Source organism: Sardina pilchardus, chromosome 11 (genome assembly GCF_963854185.1).
Source record: "Sardina pilchardus chromosome 11, fSarPil1.1, whole genome shotgun sequence".
NCBI classification, from domain to species: domain Eukaryota; kingdom Metazoa; phylum Chordata; class Actinopteri; order Clupeiformes; family Clupeidae; genus Sardina; species Sardina pilchardus.
The window spans coordinates 22,932,033-22,949,318 of record NC_085004.1 but is presented as its reverse complement, the minus strand read 5'-3'; the positions used below and the strand labels follow the sequence as shown (position 1 = coordinate 22,949,318).

At 45.1% G+C, this 17,286-nt stretch overlaps 1 protein-coding gene across 1 annotated transcript in view; it reads left to right on the top strand.

Annotated features, from left to right (window-relative positions):
* Window positions 1-17,286, top strand: part of spon1a (spondin 1a) — an 84,646-nt gene that overhangs the window by 16,725 nt on the left and 50,635 nt on the right. The window contains exons 4-6 of the mRNA XM_062549020.1: window positions 457-530; window positions 1,191-1,313; window positions 6,446-6,594. Of these exons, the coding sequence (XP_062405004.1) occupies window positions 457-530; window positions 1,191-1,313; window positions 6,446-6,594 (346 nt within the window). The remainder of the gene's footprint in view (window positions 1-456; window positions 531-1,190; window positions 1,314-6,445; window positions 6,595-17,286) is intronic.

Genomic DNA, 17,286 nt, shown 5'->3' with positions numbered 1-17,286 from the left:
GGGCTCCCAATCAGCCCATGGGGAGTCGTGATTACTCTCTCTTCTCCACGCCACCTCTTAACAATGCCTTTCTCCTTCCTCCCCACCTCTCTGTTTCATCTCTCTCCCCCCTCCACCCGCTTTCTCTCTCCCTCTCTCTCTCTCAATAAATACCCCTCAACATCTTCTCTATCTCTCTTTCTCTCTCTCCCTCTCTCTCTCTCTCTCAATAAATACCCCTCAACATCTTCTCTATCTCTCTTTCTTTCTCTCTGTTTCTCTCTTATATCTCTCTGCATCGATTGTGTCTTCTGTCCTTCTCACCTTCTGTCTTTTCCTCTTTTTTTACTTCCTACCACTCCTCTATCCTCCCCTCCCTTCTCCTCTCCTCTCCTCTCCTCTTTTCTTCTACCCACTCCTGTTCTCATCTCCCTCTCTCTTTTCTTTTTTTCTCTCTCTCTCTTTCCCCTTTGCCAGGGCAAGCATTGTTCAGAAGAAGATCATCTACTTCCAGGATGAAGGCTCCCTCACAAAGCGGATGTGTGAGAAAGGTAAGCCTTTCATGGCCCTCGAATGAGATGAGGTGGCTGGCTCAGTCGCCTCCAAAGAAAGCCCATTCTCTGCTCCCATCCTCATGTGTGCCTTTGCTACCTCCCAGCCGAGCGCAGTGCGCTGCGCGGTGGGATATATATAGAAGTGTGTTATGTCTTTCTTCTCGTCTGCTCCCTCTCGCTCCCCCTGTTTCCTTTGCGAAAAATGCAAAGGCATCAGTTGCAGCCGAGGAGAGTGCCTGAGCTTGGTTCGTGGCAGCACTTGCATGAGAATGATCTTAAATGAGTTTGGGGCCTCCCGCGGTCCGTGACATTGGATGTTGCACACTGAGGAGATGATCAAAGGTCTTGTGTGTGTGTGCGTGTGTGTGTCTTTGTGTGAGTGCATGTGCTTGTGTATGTGTGTGTGTGTGTGTGTGTGTGTGTGTATGTGTGTGTGTGTGTGTGTGTGTGTGTGTGTGTGTGTGTGTGTGTGTGTGTGTGTGTGTTTGTGTGTGTCTGTGTATGCATGTGTGTGTGTGTGCATGCATGCAGGCATGTCTGTGTGTGTGTGTGTGTGTGTGTGTGTGTGTGTGTATGTACTGTATGTGAGTGTTTGCCCAGTGATCTTGTAAACAAGCCACTCCTGTGTTTCTGATCTCCTCTCCTCTCCCTCTGCAGAACCTCTCTTTGGGGAGGCCACAGACAAGCCCCTCCTGGACTGCTGTGCCTGTGGGACCGCTAAGTACAGGGTGACATTTTATGGCAACTGGTCTGAGAAGATGCATCCCAAAGACTACCCCAGTAAGTGCCATTGGACGAATCCCTGGAAACAGGTGTTTTATTGCTGCTGTAAATGCTCACTTCTTATATAAGCACGTATATCACAATGGATGGAATCTGCTATACATTACATATTCACCGTGTACTCTTACCTCAGGCTAGAACTTGCTGCGTATACCTCATGTGCAGGCTATATAAAGTCTACACCATTAAGATGGCTATTTCACTCTCTGTTGGATCACTGAAACATCTCCTTCACTGCAGACTGGTGATTGTGGTTTTCCCTAAAGACTACTCACTTAAAAGCTTGGTACATTCAAAATAAACTGTTGTCTATTGTGCCACACATCCTATGAAAAAGTAAATGTACCATGTAGTTCATAAAACTAAATTGGACATGTACAACAAAACATCTGTTACCTAAATAGAGCGCTTTTAAATTTGCTCTTACATACTTTAAGGTAATGTTTTAATAACAGAAGCAAGAAGGATAACAATGAAGCATGCTATAAATATGTAAGTGAAGAGGATTTCACATTCTGATGGTGTTCTTATTTCTATCACACTATAAATTGTCAAAATGTCAAAATAACCGAATTTGGATATTTCTATAATCTTGGCTACCAACAAAGACGCCTGCAGGCATCAAAGGAACATGGAGTAAACAACTATACAGCACAAGGAGTACCACAGAGCCTGCCACTGCACGGCCATGACTAACCTCGCTGGCACACAGTGCCAATAGTACATTTTGTCTTTTTTTCTCCTCCTCAAGAGATAGCAGCCACGTGTCCCTGGTGACTAAGACCATGACTAATTCACTGGTGCTCTGGATGTTCAGTCAGGCCTTATGCTGTATGGGATTTCTTCACCAATGCCAGATATGCCATTAACTTACCAAAACATAGCCCACAAGCAGAAAATATATATAACATACTGTAGGGTGAGGCCAAAGGTACTACTTATGTCTTGAATAACTCGTTTTAAAGCAATCATAAGTGAACAGCCTTAAAAAGCGTTTTTTTTTTAGATATCCAGAGGTACTTCAAGCTGACTGTTGGTTTTGGCTGCTATCATCCAATTGCTTCGCTTTTCTCATTCTACACTTATTGATGGCTGTGTCCTCTCATGAAAATGAACCTCTTCACACAGGGCTAACAGAAAGCAGAGGAACCCTAATGGTTTTCTTTTCTGATATGTCAGTGATTTGGTAGTGTTTTTATGTTTGTGAATGTAAAGCAAAATGTGAAAGATCACTTCTCATAATGTTCTGAGGTTCTGGATTTAGAAGAAAATTGTAACTGATAGCAGTGATGAATTTAATGTAGTGCAGCCCTCAGCTATACATCTCCACATTCACTCTTCCTTTTCTGTATAGCAGTTGATTACCGTAATCATTTGTCTTTGCGTGAATGCCGGTGCTTATATTTTGCTCGTGCAAGCTCCTTCTCAGTCGATGAGCACCTTAGATGGAAGCAAGCATACTTCATAGCATACCTTGTATATGCTTGGAAAAAAATATTTAGCTTTTTTATTGATTGCCTTCAGAATATCTTCTCCCAGCCAAAAAAATCATCATCTGTGTCCGCATATTACCTCCCTATTACCATGGAAGTGCTCTTGCACACACTTTGCATCAGCCTACGGCAGGTTTCTTTCTTGGTTCGACCTTTAACCTCAGCCAATTAAAATGTGCTAAAACTTAAAACAGTCTTCAATAGCAGCAGTTGTGAATGTTAGCATGTCACTGCTGGTGTGGGCCTCAGTGGAAGGCAGATGACGCCTCCTTATGACCCTGACAACCCACTTACGTGCCCTAATGATTGCCTCTATTGCTACAGGTCAAGCTAATGATGAAACTCCCAGCCATTATCCCAGTTTCGAAATGCTGTCGGCGTGTGGTGTAGTAGCCACCTACTGCCTTACTCCTGAATTGTTTAAACATTTCTGAGCATTTTTTGTCGCCGTTAGACAGACTTTACCTTGGGGTATCTTCAGTGTCAATTCCTTCCAATGACATGTTTGTGACAGAGGATTTAACTGCTTCCTAAATGTGACACCAAGAAATGTCAACTACTGACAGCTATGCACCTCACAAAAATGACTGTGAACGAAGGCGTCTGAAACCTGCACTTGCTCCCAGCCAGCCCTCTTGTCTTTTGCGGGGTGTTTGTGGATAACCTTGAGACGGCCTCGTTGGCAGTGAATTAAGCCGCCGGATTACTGCCGCTCTCCACTTGAGGTTGTGCACTCGCAAACACAGATCAATATACTGATTAGAATGGACTCCCAGAGTAAGATAAACCCAGAGATAGAGCTAGCTCTCTAATATATGAGCTTAACAGTCGGAGCAAAGAGGCAGCGAGAGAGAGAGAGTGAGAGAGAGAGAGAGTGAGAGAGAGAGAGAGAGAGAGAGAGAGAGAGAGAGAGAGAGAGAGAGAGAGAGAGAGAGAGAGAGAGAGAGAGAGAGAGAGAGATGGGGGAGAGAGAGAAAGGGAGAGAGAGCACAATGATTTTAGAGAGAGTTGGCAGGGCACCATCTTGAACTCTTAGAAAGACACATACAGGGTAGCCTTCACACAGTTTAAGACAGACAAATGCATAAATACACTGCCATACACTAAACAACACACACATATGCTAACTCACAGGTGTAGTTAGCATCTGAAAAATAGCCAGTTATGGATGTATTAAAGCACTTTCCTCCGTCTAACTCCCTCTCCTTCTACCATCTCCTTCAACTACACTTTGACTAGTGCTTACACTTTGCACTCTCATCCTTCTGTAGTAGGATGTATTGTTGTAGTATTCATTTTCCCCCCAAGGTCTCCTCTGCAGAGTAGCTTGAATGTTATTCATCATTCTTGGAAGTCACTTTGGATAAAAGTATTTGTTAAATGAATAACTATGTATAGATGTATAAAGCCCCTCAGGTTTACTTATGCTGAAAATAGTAGAATAGAATACACCCCCAACACAGAATGCGAACAGTTTAGTTAGATTATAAGGAATACTGTAGTTCCTTCCTGTAAATGTGTCATTCATGGTAGCAGGATGTGGTACAGTATAAATGGAACGCTTCACAACACCGATAGTACGGAACTGTCACCTCACCTTTCTATTTTTATAGCACAATCCGTCCATTCTCCCCTCAGCCACAAGGAGAGCACGACAGACACAGCCCAACTAGCAAGTGTCAGTGACACACATTCTCATCATGAAGGTTATTCTGAATCAGGGCAACATGTTTTTTTTTTTTAATGTCTGCACTCACCTGAATATATTGACTCCCCCACCCATCCCACCCACACACACACACACCCCACACACACACACCACACACACACCCCACACACATCCCCTTGTGTCCCCACTTTGCCTCCCCCTGCTTTGTATGCCTCACTTTCTCTTTTGCATGGGGACATTGCAGCCAGATGGGCCATGGCTGTTGAGCCACCTTGAGACAAAGGCAGGAGGAAGGTTAAAGAGGCTGCATTTGAAATGATGCAGGACTTGACTCAGGTGGCTGATTGATGTGTGGAGATGGGGGACACATGTCTTATCACCGCCTCCCAGGGCTCCCAAGCTTTGTGTCTCTTGCTCTGCAGCAATTGGAAATCTCACCTGCAACTTTGATTGTTTTGTGTGTCATCTGAAAAGGCTTTGGTTGTATTTGATTCTGACAGTCCCCACCCCCCTACACACACACACACACTTTCCAATGTGTGAATGTTATCAAAGGTCAGAGAGACAGACCTTGAGAGTGCATTGTAGTGTGTATAGTGAATGTAGTGCAGGAGTAAACTTAAGCAAGTTTTGCCTGTTCTCAGACCTCATGGACATACCTTTAATTGTATGAGAAAAGAAATTGTATATATACAGTATATATAGAGAGGGAGGTGATGGAGAGATAAAGAGACTGGCCAAATGAGAGAGAGAGTGAGAGAGAGTGAGAGAGAGAGAGAGAGAGAGAGAGAGAGAGAGAGAGAGAAAGAGAGAGAGGGGGTGGGAGCTGAGTTTGGCAGAAAATATGAAAATAAGCATTTGAACATCAGACCGTAGTGTAGAGATTAGGTCCAGGTCTGACGGATTGTGAGGGATTAACCTCACTGAGGAAGTGTGGGGTAAGCACTTCCTCAGAAGATGTGTATACAGTCCGTCACGCCGCAGGAATGGTGTAAATTGCAAAAGGAAATTAGATTGGAGGGATTTGGAACAGGACGCCAGGAGGGCCAAGTGGGAGCTGAACAGTTTTGTTCTGAACAATTGTGCTTCTTAACAGTGACCTTTACTCAAACATAGTGCTTGTGTAACTGAAAAAGAGATTCTTAAAACATTTGTGTGCTCATAAAAAGAAACAAAATGTATATTGGAATTGGAGGCATTCGTATTATCAATGACCAGTTGCTTTTTTATCCTTCAACGAATAAACAACCAAAAAAATAAATATGACATTTCAAGAAGGTTTAATTTGTATGTCTTAATGAAAGCGCTTAACCTGTTTGTGAAACTACCCATAGCGATGCCTTTTGCCAGAACCATTTTCTGGCAGTTAGGATGTCCGTTATGCTTTTCTCCAGACTAATTAACTGTCAGAGAGGGTGTAATTGGGGAGCACATCTCCCATCGATGTTCTTTCTGTGACAGAGAACCATAGGATGCCCCTGGGTCCTTATGTCAGGGGTTGACTAATCATGTCTCTTCTCAACAAGTTGGCCTGACCCGCTGCTATAAAAGTCTGTGTTAGAGATGCCTCAGCCAGAGGCCCTGGACCAGGGGAACGAACTGACGAACAGTGACTGATAATGTAGAGAGACAGCAGCAGCCAATCCAAATAAGTTTAAGTGGAAATTGGCTGTCGTAAGGAGCAAAGCAGACACAGCAAAGCAGCGTTGCAAATGGGGCCTGTTGGAAATGTATGGATTCAAGGATGCAGAATTCTATCTCATTTTGTCCAACCATACATACTGTACATACAAACATACATACAATACAGTACATTCATGCAATTATAAATGTTTTGGATTATGTTGTTCATGTGTGCAGATGTCCAGACACTTGCAAAACTACTAGAGTTTAAATAAAACACCAAAACATCTAATATACTTTGCTGAATAAAGATAATAAAAAGTACTTGTCCTTTATTATCACAGGGCGTGCCAACCACTGGTCAGCACTCATTGGAGCCTCCCATTCGAAAAACTACGTGCTGTGGGAGTATGGAGGCTATTCGAGTGATGGGGTCAAGCAGGTCGCAGAGCTAGGCTCGCCTGTCAAGATGGAGGAAGAGATTCGCCAAAAGGTAGGCTTGTGAACCAGACCAGCTTCTGTGCAAATCACCGCTGTGGTGAAAATTGGAGGCTCACGCAGAATCCATTCAACCGAATGAAATAATACACATTAAAGACTTCCGGTGTAGTTCCGGGATTTATGGACATTTGTTTTGGAGCCGAATAACTAGGAACAGGCAATCTCCAAAGAGCCATATCTACTGACTAGTTAATGTTTCATGATTCTCGCGAGATGTTGCCGACAGCCAAATTGCAAAGCTCTGCCTGCGGGGCACAGCCAATGCGCAGCTCTTCCTATTAAAGGTTTGTTTACCATCAACATTACTGCAAAGCTGTTATATTAAGGTAAAACTTGAGAAATGAAAATGAGTAATACTTATAATCTTAACCGATACTGAACTCATCATTTCCAAACACGGGAATACGTATAATGTTGCAATCCTATCAAACTCATCTCTCCCCGATGAGGGAATAAGCAGCAGAAGTTGCACAGCACACGGCACGGATGCCGACATGGACGCATGAGGAGAGGATTTGGTCTCCTATTGCGCCGCTTTTCTGTTCAGAATTAATGTCAGCCATGTCTACAGCCCCATGCTAACAAGGTTCGCTCTATCCTCAAATAAATACATTGCTCAGCACCTGCAGTTCCAAACAGTTACTGATTTAACACTAATCCCTCCCTGGAAATTGGGTAGGCAATATCCCTTTTGTCCTTGGAGAAGTCCGATAAGAATAATAATGGAAATTATAGGCAGGTTCCATACAGAGGAAGAGTGATAAAATAGCGCTGAAAAGGCACAGCATGGTCATTATGTTACTTTGCTATAGCCGGGTAATTATGTGGTCATGGGAGAGGCCGATGGATAAGCCCGGCTAGAAGTTGGACAGTGTGCTGGGCTGGCTTCATGTGGTCCAGACATTGATTTCTGTCAGTGGACAGTGTGTGCAATCCTTTTCCTTTAGAGGAGATGCTTTTCTTTTGCAGAGGTTAAGAAATGCGATGGACAATCGCCCGTGTTTGGAAACAGCGAAATTGATGGTGTCCTTGTGATGCATTTCAACTTACAGTCACAACTTAATTACCGTCAAATGTGCAAATCCAGATTTGAATGCAAATCCAGATTTGAATGTCCTTCCAGATTTTATGCTAACAAGGACATTGGAGCTAAAGCTCTCTCTCTCCCCCTCTATCTCTCTCTCTCTGTCTCTGTCTCTGTCCTTCTCTCTTCCTTCCTCACCTCACCTCTTTCTCTACCTTCCCTCTTTCATCTGCCGTTCCTCCCCCGTGTCCTCCTCTCCTCTCCTCTCCTCTCCTCTCCTCTCCTGCTGATGATCTGCTTGTTCTTGTGCTGTAGGCTTGTTGAGCAGATGCTCCCACGGAGTGCTTATTGAAAAGTAATGGAGACCCCGAGTCTCGGCACATAATGAGCACATTTACAGACGTCAGCGGCCGTGTGTGTGTGTGTGTGTGTGTGCGTGTGTGTGCGTGAGAGGAAACCTCTTAGCGCCAGAGCCTTGACTGGGCTTATCTCCTCTCACTGTCCTCTACCTCACTCCATTTCTTTCTCTCACACACACACACACAGCACACACACACTCACAGCACACACACACTCACACAGACATACACTCACACAGACACAGGCTCTCTCTCTCTCCCTCTGTCTTTCTCACACACACACAAACACACACACACACACACACACACACACATATTCACAGACTCATACATGCAAACTCAGACACACACTCTCTCTCTCTCACACACACACACAAAACTCTCTCTCTCTCTGTCTCTCTCTCTCTCTCTCTCTCTCTCTGTTAGACACCCTCCTCTGAGCATTAGCATTTGCACAAGAGATAAGAGGCACGAATCTGACAAGAATGTCAGCCATTGCGTTGGCACTGATATACGTTCGAGATACTGTAGGGCGTCATCGAGACTAATGTCGATAGTAATCGCCCATTCGTTTCCCCCACGCTCGGTGGAAGAGAGAAAAAAGCTCCGAGTAGAGAGGGGGGGGGGGCCGGATCCAGAGGGGTTCTCTCAGCACGTACGAGATGGCCAGATTTATCAGCTCAGCGGGACCTGACAGCTGGAGCGTTTACAATAATGCCCCAGACACATTCGCCCCCCGACCCGCGCGTGTGTGCCAGCGAGACGCCAATCTGGACCAGCCGGCACATCCTCCTCCTCCTCGCCGCCTCTCCAGCCTCTCCAGCCTCTCCAGCATCTCCGGCCCCACACCGAGATGGGGTGTTTTGATTACAGGGGTTGATCACCGTGGGTGGCTGCTTATTGAGTGATTGTGGCAGGCTCGCACAAGTGGGAGGCTTGAAAATACACGGTGAAGGGTGCAGGATGGTAGGTGTTGGGGGGAGGGGTAGGGTGAGGTGGATAGGGGGTGTTGGGGTGGGGGGGGGGTTTAGGGAGAGGAGGATGGGGGGGGGGTGTTGGGTTGATGGGAGATGGAGCAGATGCCGAGGGCTAAGGGTCGATTTCCCTCCATGCTATAAGGGCTCTGTTAGTGTCGGAGGGGCGCCACATAATCACCAGTTTACTTTCCTCCGCGCGGGTGTTTGCCAGAAACAGGAAAATGACATTAGATTGTTGCTGCGATTGTGGTTGAGATCTCATCAGCTTGACCTGATGACATTTCGCTCAGGGGCCTGTTGTTCATGGAGGAAAGGGGGGGTTGGCCAGTGGTAGCTGTAGCCATTCCCCCCATCCCTCCGGTGATAATGGCACTACTTACACCTGAAGGATCGATACTCACACTGATTGCTTGGCTTGAAACAAAGCACTGCATCAATTACCAGCTTCCCCCAGAAATCAGTGCAGAAATCAGAGTGATGCGGCTGTGTTAATACACTTGGACAACAGGGGGTGGGATTGAAGGGGGTGTTGGGGAGTGGTGGGGTTTGGTGGTGGTGGTGGTGTGTCTTTCTTCCAGCACTTTGGAAGGAAATTCAAGGTTACTTCCTTTTTTATTACCTAGAGGAAGCATTGATATGGAATGCCACACACTTCAGCAGAAGTGTCAGAAGAACTTCTAAAACAAAAACATTCCAATTGAATGTTGCCATAATGAGTAATGTGCGTTATGCAGTTGTACTATGAATGAGTGATGTATGTGCTGTTGTTTGCCACGGGCATGTTCTGTCACCACGGTGATGATGTGGAGAGATGAGACAGGGATCCGGTACTCCATCACTGCTCGGCTCAGGCTCCGCTCTGCTCTCGTCTCGTCTCTTCCCGCCGGTGACCTTGTGGAAATCCTGCCGAAGGTGAAGTAACCACAATGAATTTGAGCACTGGAGCAAGAAAATGGCCAGGCAGGGCTAAATGCTGACACAAACAAAAACCTGTCTTCCCCACTGTGTTCGCCGTGAAAACAAGAAGTCAGGCGAGGGGTAGGGGTGGAGGTGTATAGTGTGTGTCTGTGTGTGTGTATGTGTGTGTGTGTGTGTTGGGCGGGATGTACTGTAGGGATGGAGGTGTGTGTGTGTGTGTGTGTGTGTGTGTGTGTGGATGGGGCGAGGGTGCTGGGGGGCTATAGCAGAGATGAAATTCAAATTGAAATTCACAAGGAGTGTAGGTGTTAGCCATGGGGGTTCAGAGAGCTCACCATTTCATTTGTCGACCCAAGGATGCGTGGAGGACAGACAAGCTCTTTATATATTTTTTTTCTCCCTCAGCACCCATCCTCAGATGATGACTTTATATTTTTTTCATTGCAGTTTGTCATCTTTTTAGATGTGTGCCACCATCTGTCTTTCTTTTCGTTTACACACTCCTCCTACCACCCGCCCCTCGCCGCACGCACCCCCCCACACACACACACACACACACATCCCCTCCATACTCTTTTTACAGTCTGCGCTCTTTCGATGAAAGATACCCTCTCTTGGGAACAAACACATTTGGTTTCATTTATAGCCAGACAGGGTCCTATATCCATATTGCCGGTGCCTGATAAATCCTATGGAGAACGGTGGCAATCACGGCGGACTGATATATGTTTTCACGAAACGCTCATCTCTTACTCCCCGTAGGTGACTTAATTGGAAATATAATAGCTGAGCGTCGCTGGAGTCCACTGGGCACCCCCCCCTTCCTTTCATTTTCATCTTCGGGTATTCTGAAGAAAAAAAAAATCTCTCTAGTGTTTCATGTGCCTCTTTTTACAACGTGCTCCGGTGAGCCTGTGGTGATACGGTTTGCCCTCGCGCTATTTTCTTTGTGTTTCACATGAAAAAAGAGGCCTCGCATCACATTGTCGCTGTCAGAAGTCATTTTTCCAGGGAAACAGACTTCCCCATAATAGGACTGGATGGTTAGGCATTGGGAGTATACAGAGGGAGACGCTGGATAAGGATTGTATGAAACGGATACGACACTATTGTCAAGACGACTTCCGCAGATCTGTTCCTCCCAGCACAATAGGACATGGCTCAGCTTTTCGCTCGACCAATGGGCTCTTGTTTGTCACTCGCTGAAATTGCCTATGTATTTCGACTCGGATTTACAGCGGAAGAGCAATGACATTTTATTTGAGTACACGTGTGCGTTTTAGCTCACTCTGTGGGAACTGCTTGCAAACTTAGTTATCCTCGGTGCTTATGGCGTTAACAGCACAGCGCTCCTCTTCACATTGGAATTAGCAACACCACATGTTTGCTGTGAGTTTTCCGATTCGAAAGACAGCATCATTGCTGTTTGGTTTAGGGGGAACTGCTCGAAATCTGGGGACCCTAATGCCACTAAAGCACATTGCCGTCTGTCCTCGTCCTCGCCCCTAATTCGCAATTTGTGCAGCCGGCTGCTTCCCAGATGGCTGTTGGCACTGGGGCGGATCCGGGCAGGTACTGGCGTTGAGTTGGCAGAGCGGCACTACCCCTGTGCTCAGCATGGCACTAATGAAATAGGCCATGCAAATGGGCACCGCCCTGCGGTGACATCGTGGCTCGGTCGTGGATCAGTCCCACCGCTCAGCCTCCCATGGTTTGTGAAATCCTCCATTTCCTCAAACCGCACACAGAGACCCCCTCCCCACACACACACACACACACTCTCTCTCTCACACACACACACACACACATTGCATTTTCTCACACGTGTAAAAAAAAATCCCGGTGTTGGCGTGAGAACAGATGATGAAAGCGGCTGACAGCGAGACCAGTCTGACTAGCGAGGCCGCTAGACGGAGGTGAGAACAGGAGCATTATATTTTCATGAAAGGGGGAGCCGCTCCTCTGACTCTGCTCTCAGGAGCGGGATCTCATCTCAGCCTCCCTCATGTCCCTCCCTCACCTCCTTTGCTCCTCTCCGCTGTAGGTTGCCTTTTATTTCCTTCCTCCGCTTCTGTTGTCAAGTGTCAGCCTTCCGAGGGTCGCTCGCTCAGGCCTCCGAATGTGGAGCTCAGCACTAAATGTTGAGATCAGGAGCAACACTTCCTCTCCTTAAACGCTCCGCGCTGTCTTGGCGCCTCCCTCTCGTTGACAGCTGCGAGCTTGATTCCACTTAGAGGTCGAGAGCAGAAGAGTTGAGTTCTTTTGATCTTTGTGCCTCTGTTGCTTTATTTTTTTATTTTTTTATTTATGTTCTTTTATGGAAAGGTTGCACACGTTGTTAAGTAGGGACTGGGGTGGTAACAGGCTTATGTGGTTGTTGTAGGGCTTAGTGCTTTAAGTGGAAAGAGGCTTTCTAGCTTTATCGTGTTGTCCCTGCTAACTTTGTAGGAATGTGTTATGAGAAGCTAGTTTCTGCATGTTTTCAAGATATTGAACAGAATGGGCTTGGTGTTGGTGTAGTGGGTGAGGAGCTGGGCTAGCATGCTGTAGACAGAGAATCGGACAGTGTTTGAATCCTGTTTCGTGCTGTTGTACTCCTGAGCAAAGTCCACAACCCTGAGTTGTACGGCTGCTGTTCCTGCCATTGGTCTTTGTGTAAGTCGCTTTGGATAAAAGTGCCAGCTAAATAAATTAAAATAAATCAGTCAATCAATCAAGTGAGCCACTGAGAAGCCAGTATGTGGTTGTTTGGTTTCTTTTTGAGATGCGCTGTTTATCAGCTCAGTGATGTGGGTACAGAAGGCTAATCCTGCTGCTGGCTGTTGGGGTTAATGGCAGTGTGCTTCACCAAATCTCTCCCTGGAGAGACACCTTAAGACATGGGTCTTACTCTCCCTCCTTTCTCTTGTGCTCTTCCTCTTTCACCTAATTGTTCCCACTTTCTCTCTCTCTTTCATGTACACACACACACACACACACACACACACACACAAATATATTAAGTAGTAGTATGCATACAGTGTATCGTAATTGACACCACCCATATTGTGACGGTAAATTGTGTGTGTGTGTATGCTTGTCGTTTGCTAATGAATTCCTGCGCAGATGATGACTCATAAAGCCAAAGTGGTAGTACAAGTAACAGCATGTCAACACGCGGAAAAATTACTTTTATTTACGGCGGCCATGGCACTATGCCTGAGGTTCTCAACATGAGACACTCAATAAAGCAAACCTTACCCATGTGTGATTTCCTTCACATACTTTTTTAGCCTGACTATCACCAGACCTAGCTTAGTCTTTTACTGTAAGACTGAACATTGGTCTGAGGAGTCTGCTCTGTATTTTCTACTGCACAAGAGGCGTGATCAGAGGCATATAGTTCAAATGACTCTGTATGCATTTGGACTGATTCAACCAATCAGACCAACAATCCGGGTCTGCCAGATGGATAAGCCAGTTTGTGATTGGTCCCAGCAGATTTGTAATGGAAGCAGGATAGCAGGAAATGAGGAAGCTTCCAGCCTGAGCTGCAGGAGCGAAATCCAATTGCCGTCACATCGGGCTGTGTTTATCCAGTCTAATACTTTTTGGTAAAACACAGTATATATGTATGAAACTTTACATACCCAACGGTATTTTCCTGAATATAAGCACAGGAAACCATCCCAGGCGATTATAGGAGGGAGACAGAGCCAGGTATTTTGCACTTTACATAGAAGCAGGTGTTTTGCCCCCTTGCGCTGTGTAGATTTTCACCAGAGTAGGTGACATCTGTTTGGTGAGCTATGGCAAGACAGCTGTTACTGCTCCTGTCCGCCTTACCCACAATCCTCTTGTTCTCTGTGCCAATTTATCTTCATACAGGCTTCCTGATTGAAACATAAATTCTACAGCGCACACACTCTTACTCACGCAATCTCCTCAGACACAGAGGAATGTGTTCCTTTCAAAAGAGGATTTTGATCTACAAGACAGGAACTGCTCGAAACCTGGATGTGTTTGAAAAAAAGGGGAAGCATTTGTTCTGCGATTCTCAAGCAAGCAAAGAATGCTTGTTTTTGTCTGACAGAATGACAGATTTGACAAGGAGCTGTGCAGTCAGCATTCAGCTGGCGTTTTTTATTTTTTTCCCCTTTTGGAGAAATAAGAAAAACATCTTATCTTTTCTTCTCCTAAAAAAAAGATCACGGGTAGGAGCACATCTAACACGCTCTGTCGAAGGCTGCAGCCAAACCCTTTAATTGATGAAGTGAAGGGGAGCAATAGAAGTGCATTCATTAGCGACGCTGCAGTATTGATTGGATATTCATTTTAAGTGCCAAAAAAAGAGAGGAGGGGAAAAAAAGTGATTTAACGAGAAGTGTGCTTTCCTGGCATCGACTCAGCGAGCGAGCGAGCGAGCGAGTGGGGTGTGTTGGAACAGAGTGTATGCAACTCCCGTGGAAGAATGTGCCAGTGAACGGTCTAATCTCATAGAAACACTACATCTGCTGTTTACTGTGTCCATGGTGGAGATTTAGAAGCAACTTAATATAAAGGACAGATTCTAGGAGAAACATCAGTAAGTATCAGAGAGAGACAGAGAGAGAGAGAGTGATTAAGAGAAAGAGAGATAAAGAAAGAGAGGGATAGTGAGAGTGGGAGAGAAAGAGAGTGGAGAAGGATCGGATGAGAGATTGTGATGGGCCTGTTAGTTTCTCCTCCTCCTCATTTCTCTCCCTCTCCCTCTCTCTCTCTCTCTCTGTTCTCCTTTGAAATGTTCTATACTTATTTACTCTCATCAGCTTATCTGGTCCCCTCTGGAGAACCACCCTAATGAGTCTGTTCATCTCTGCGTCATGGGGGAAAGACTTTCCCCCCGTTCCCCTTTAATGGATGGCATAATACTGATCATAATGGCAGTGCCACCCTCTCCCTCCCCTACACCCCCCCCCCCTCCTCCTCTTCACCTCACCTACTCTCTTCCTCCTCTGCTGGGTAACAGAAGTCGGAGGAGGGCTTAATGAATTGGGATGTTTGTCAAAGCCTCCTTCCTTCCACGCTCCATTAGTTTTAATGCGGCTTTTGTGAAGTCCCTGCTTGCGTCAAGCTCAGCATCAGCGAACGTCAGAGGTGCGAAGGGGGGGCGACTATGTGAACGAACTACCTAGTCGATATGGGTCTCTTGGGTGGTGGGGGGCATGGGCAAGAACCATCTCATCCTCCATTCTAGTGGGTAATGAACGTAGTAATATGCATCTGCTGAGGTAGTAGTGGTTTTTATGAATGTGTGAAGCATCAACAACAACAAATGACATCATTACTTTAATCAGCAAGATCGACATTAACAAAATTACATTGTTTCTTTAATTGTCCAAATGAAAGTGTGTGCTTCTCAGTAGCACAAATCTCGCTGTTTAATGGACACATAGAACGAGAGAGGAGGGATCTTGCTAATGTATTACTGAGTGCAAACCTTGCTAAGAAATAGGAGGGTCGTATTACAGTTTTTTTCAATCGCTAACAAGCGTTTGTCCATTCAGTTGACACATTTTCAAAACTCTAAACACAGTTAGCACAGCATCGGTCTTTTGTGGCCATACCATTCACACATTTCACATTGTTTTCACACAGTATGCAGTCAATGAATACATTTTCACAATGCTTACATTTTCTCAACAGACAAACTATACCTCCCAACAAAATAATGGATCGTTTTTGTATTATTTTCGAATGTTAACACACAACATCCCACAATAGTTAACACAATATTCCAAACCTTAGATACAGTATAAGAACCTCTGTTTCTGCAATGTTATCAATTCAAAAGCAATATATCTCAGCTGATAATAAACAAACAATCGAATAATTGACACACAGATGATTTATGTTGGGTAAATTGGGCCAACCACAGCTGATTCCAGTCTATCTTAGACTCAGTGGCAGGGGTTATTGCTCTCTATTACATTGACACTTACACAGTGAAAAGAGGAGGTGATGTTTTTGGAAGCAGAAACTGAATAAGACAAATACCGTAATGTCTGGACGAGGAAGAGTAAGAGTAAGGGGCCCAGGGAGAAGAGCAGGCCCAGTGAGAGATGCAGTGAGAGGTGCAGGAGCACTGAGAGGAGCAGGTGCAGAGATTAGACACAGTAATATTGTGCTTTTTCTTTGTTCACCCCCTTTTTATCTGGGCTTTTTGCTGTTGTTTCTTGTTCAGAATGCTCTTTTGTATCATGGATATTTTGTTCACTGCAATGCTGTAAAACTTTTTCTGTTCTATCATAGTCTACTGTAAACAGTATTTATACTGCACCTCCTGTAGGCCTAGTGAACAGTAAAAAAAAAAAAAAAAAAGATTTGCTTTTTACTGGAATGCATTTGAATGCGAACATTACATCTGGACATACAGTTCCCAACCAAGAAATTTAGTGTAAAATGCTGGATTGCATGTTTTGCATGCAAATACCTGTAAAACTGAAACATAAAAGTCTATGCAGTTTTTGTAATGTGAACAGTAGCCAGTATTTTGAAACCTAGTGTACTCTGATTGACTGGATGTATCTTGTGAAGTGAAAACAAGCTTCATTCTTTGACAAAATAACTTAATTTTGAGTCAGGTTTCCAGTGTTTTGGTAAAGTTAGTGTGTGCAGAGAAATGATGAGTTAGTGTATATGTAACAAAATGTGTTGTAAGAACATGGGATGTGCTTTTGAGAGGAAAATGATCCATTCGGCCAATTGTGTTTTGCAGGTGAGAGGCTGTGTTTAGAGTTTTGAAAATGTGTCAAATGAATGGACAAACGCTTGTTAGCGATTGAAAAAAACTGTAATAGAGCCTCTACCGAGTGCTAACAGGAAGACAAGTGGTGTTTTAAATGGGGTCAGGGTGTAGTGGGGATTGTAGTTTGCAGTGTGCTAAATCCTCTCGTCAAACAGCCGTGTGAGAGGAAGGGTTTGAGTTAGTGAACGAGGCGAGTGACTCCGGCGGTTCTCACGCAGCCTTAGTCTGCTCGAAGTGATGGGAATCGGGCGCGCTCCGTTCTGTGAGTCATGACACAGCTGGGAAAAAAGACGGGTCGTTTTCAAATTAAGCGCTTTTACCACTGAACATTTCTCCAGCATGATGTATTCTGTGCCACATGGTCAGTCCTTAATGCTCCTTTTCAAGTGTTTTTTTTTTCTTAAAGGATTAAAATGATGGCCAGTTTGTCAATCCACAAGTAGACAAATGGGAGAGGGCATAGTTCAGCTCCATATTTACTATGGAGAAGGCCCATTTCAAGTGTCAAAATGTTCATGTTCAGAGTGTATTTTGTGTGAGTTTTGCATGTGTCTTATTGGATTCCCACGTGTATGGGCCATTCCACTAATAGGAGATACTGTACTATGCAGCTTATGGAGAGTCGTGTTCGTTTTGGCTC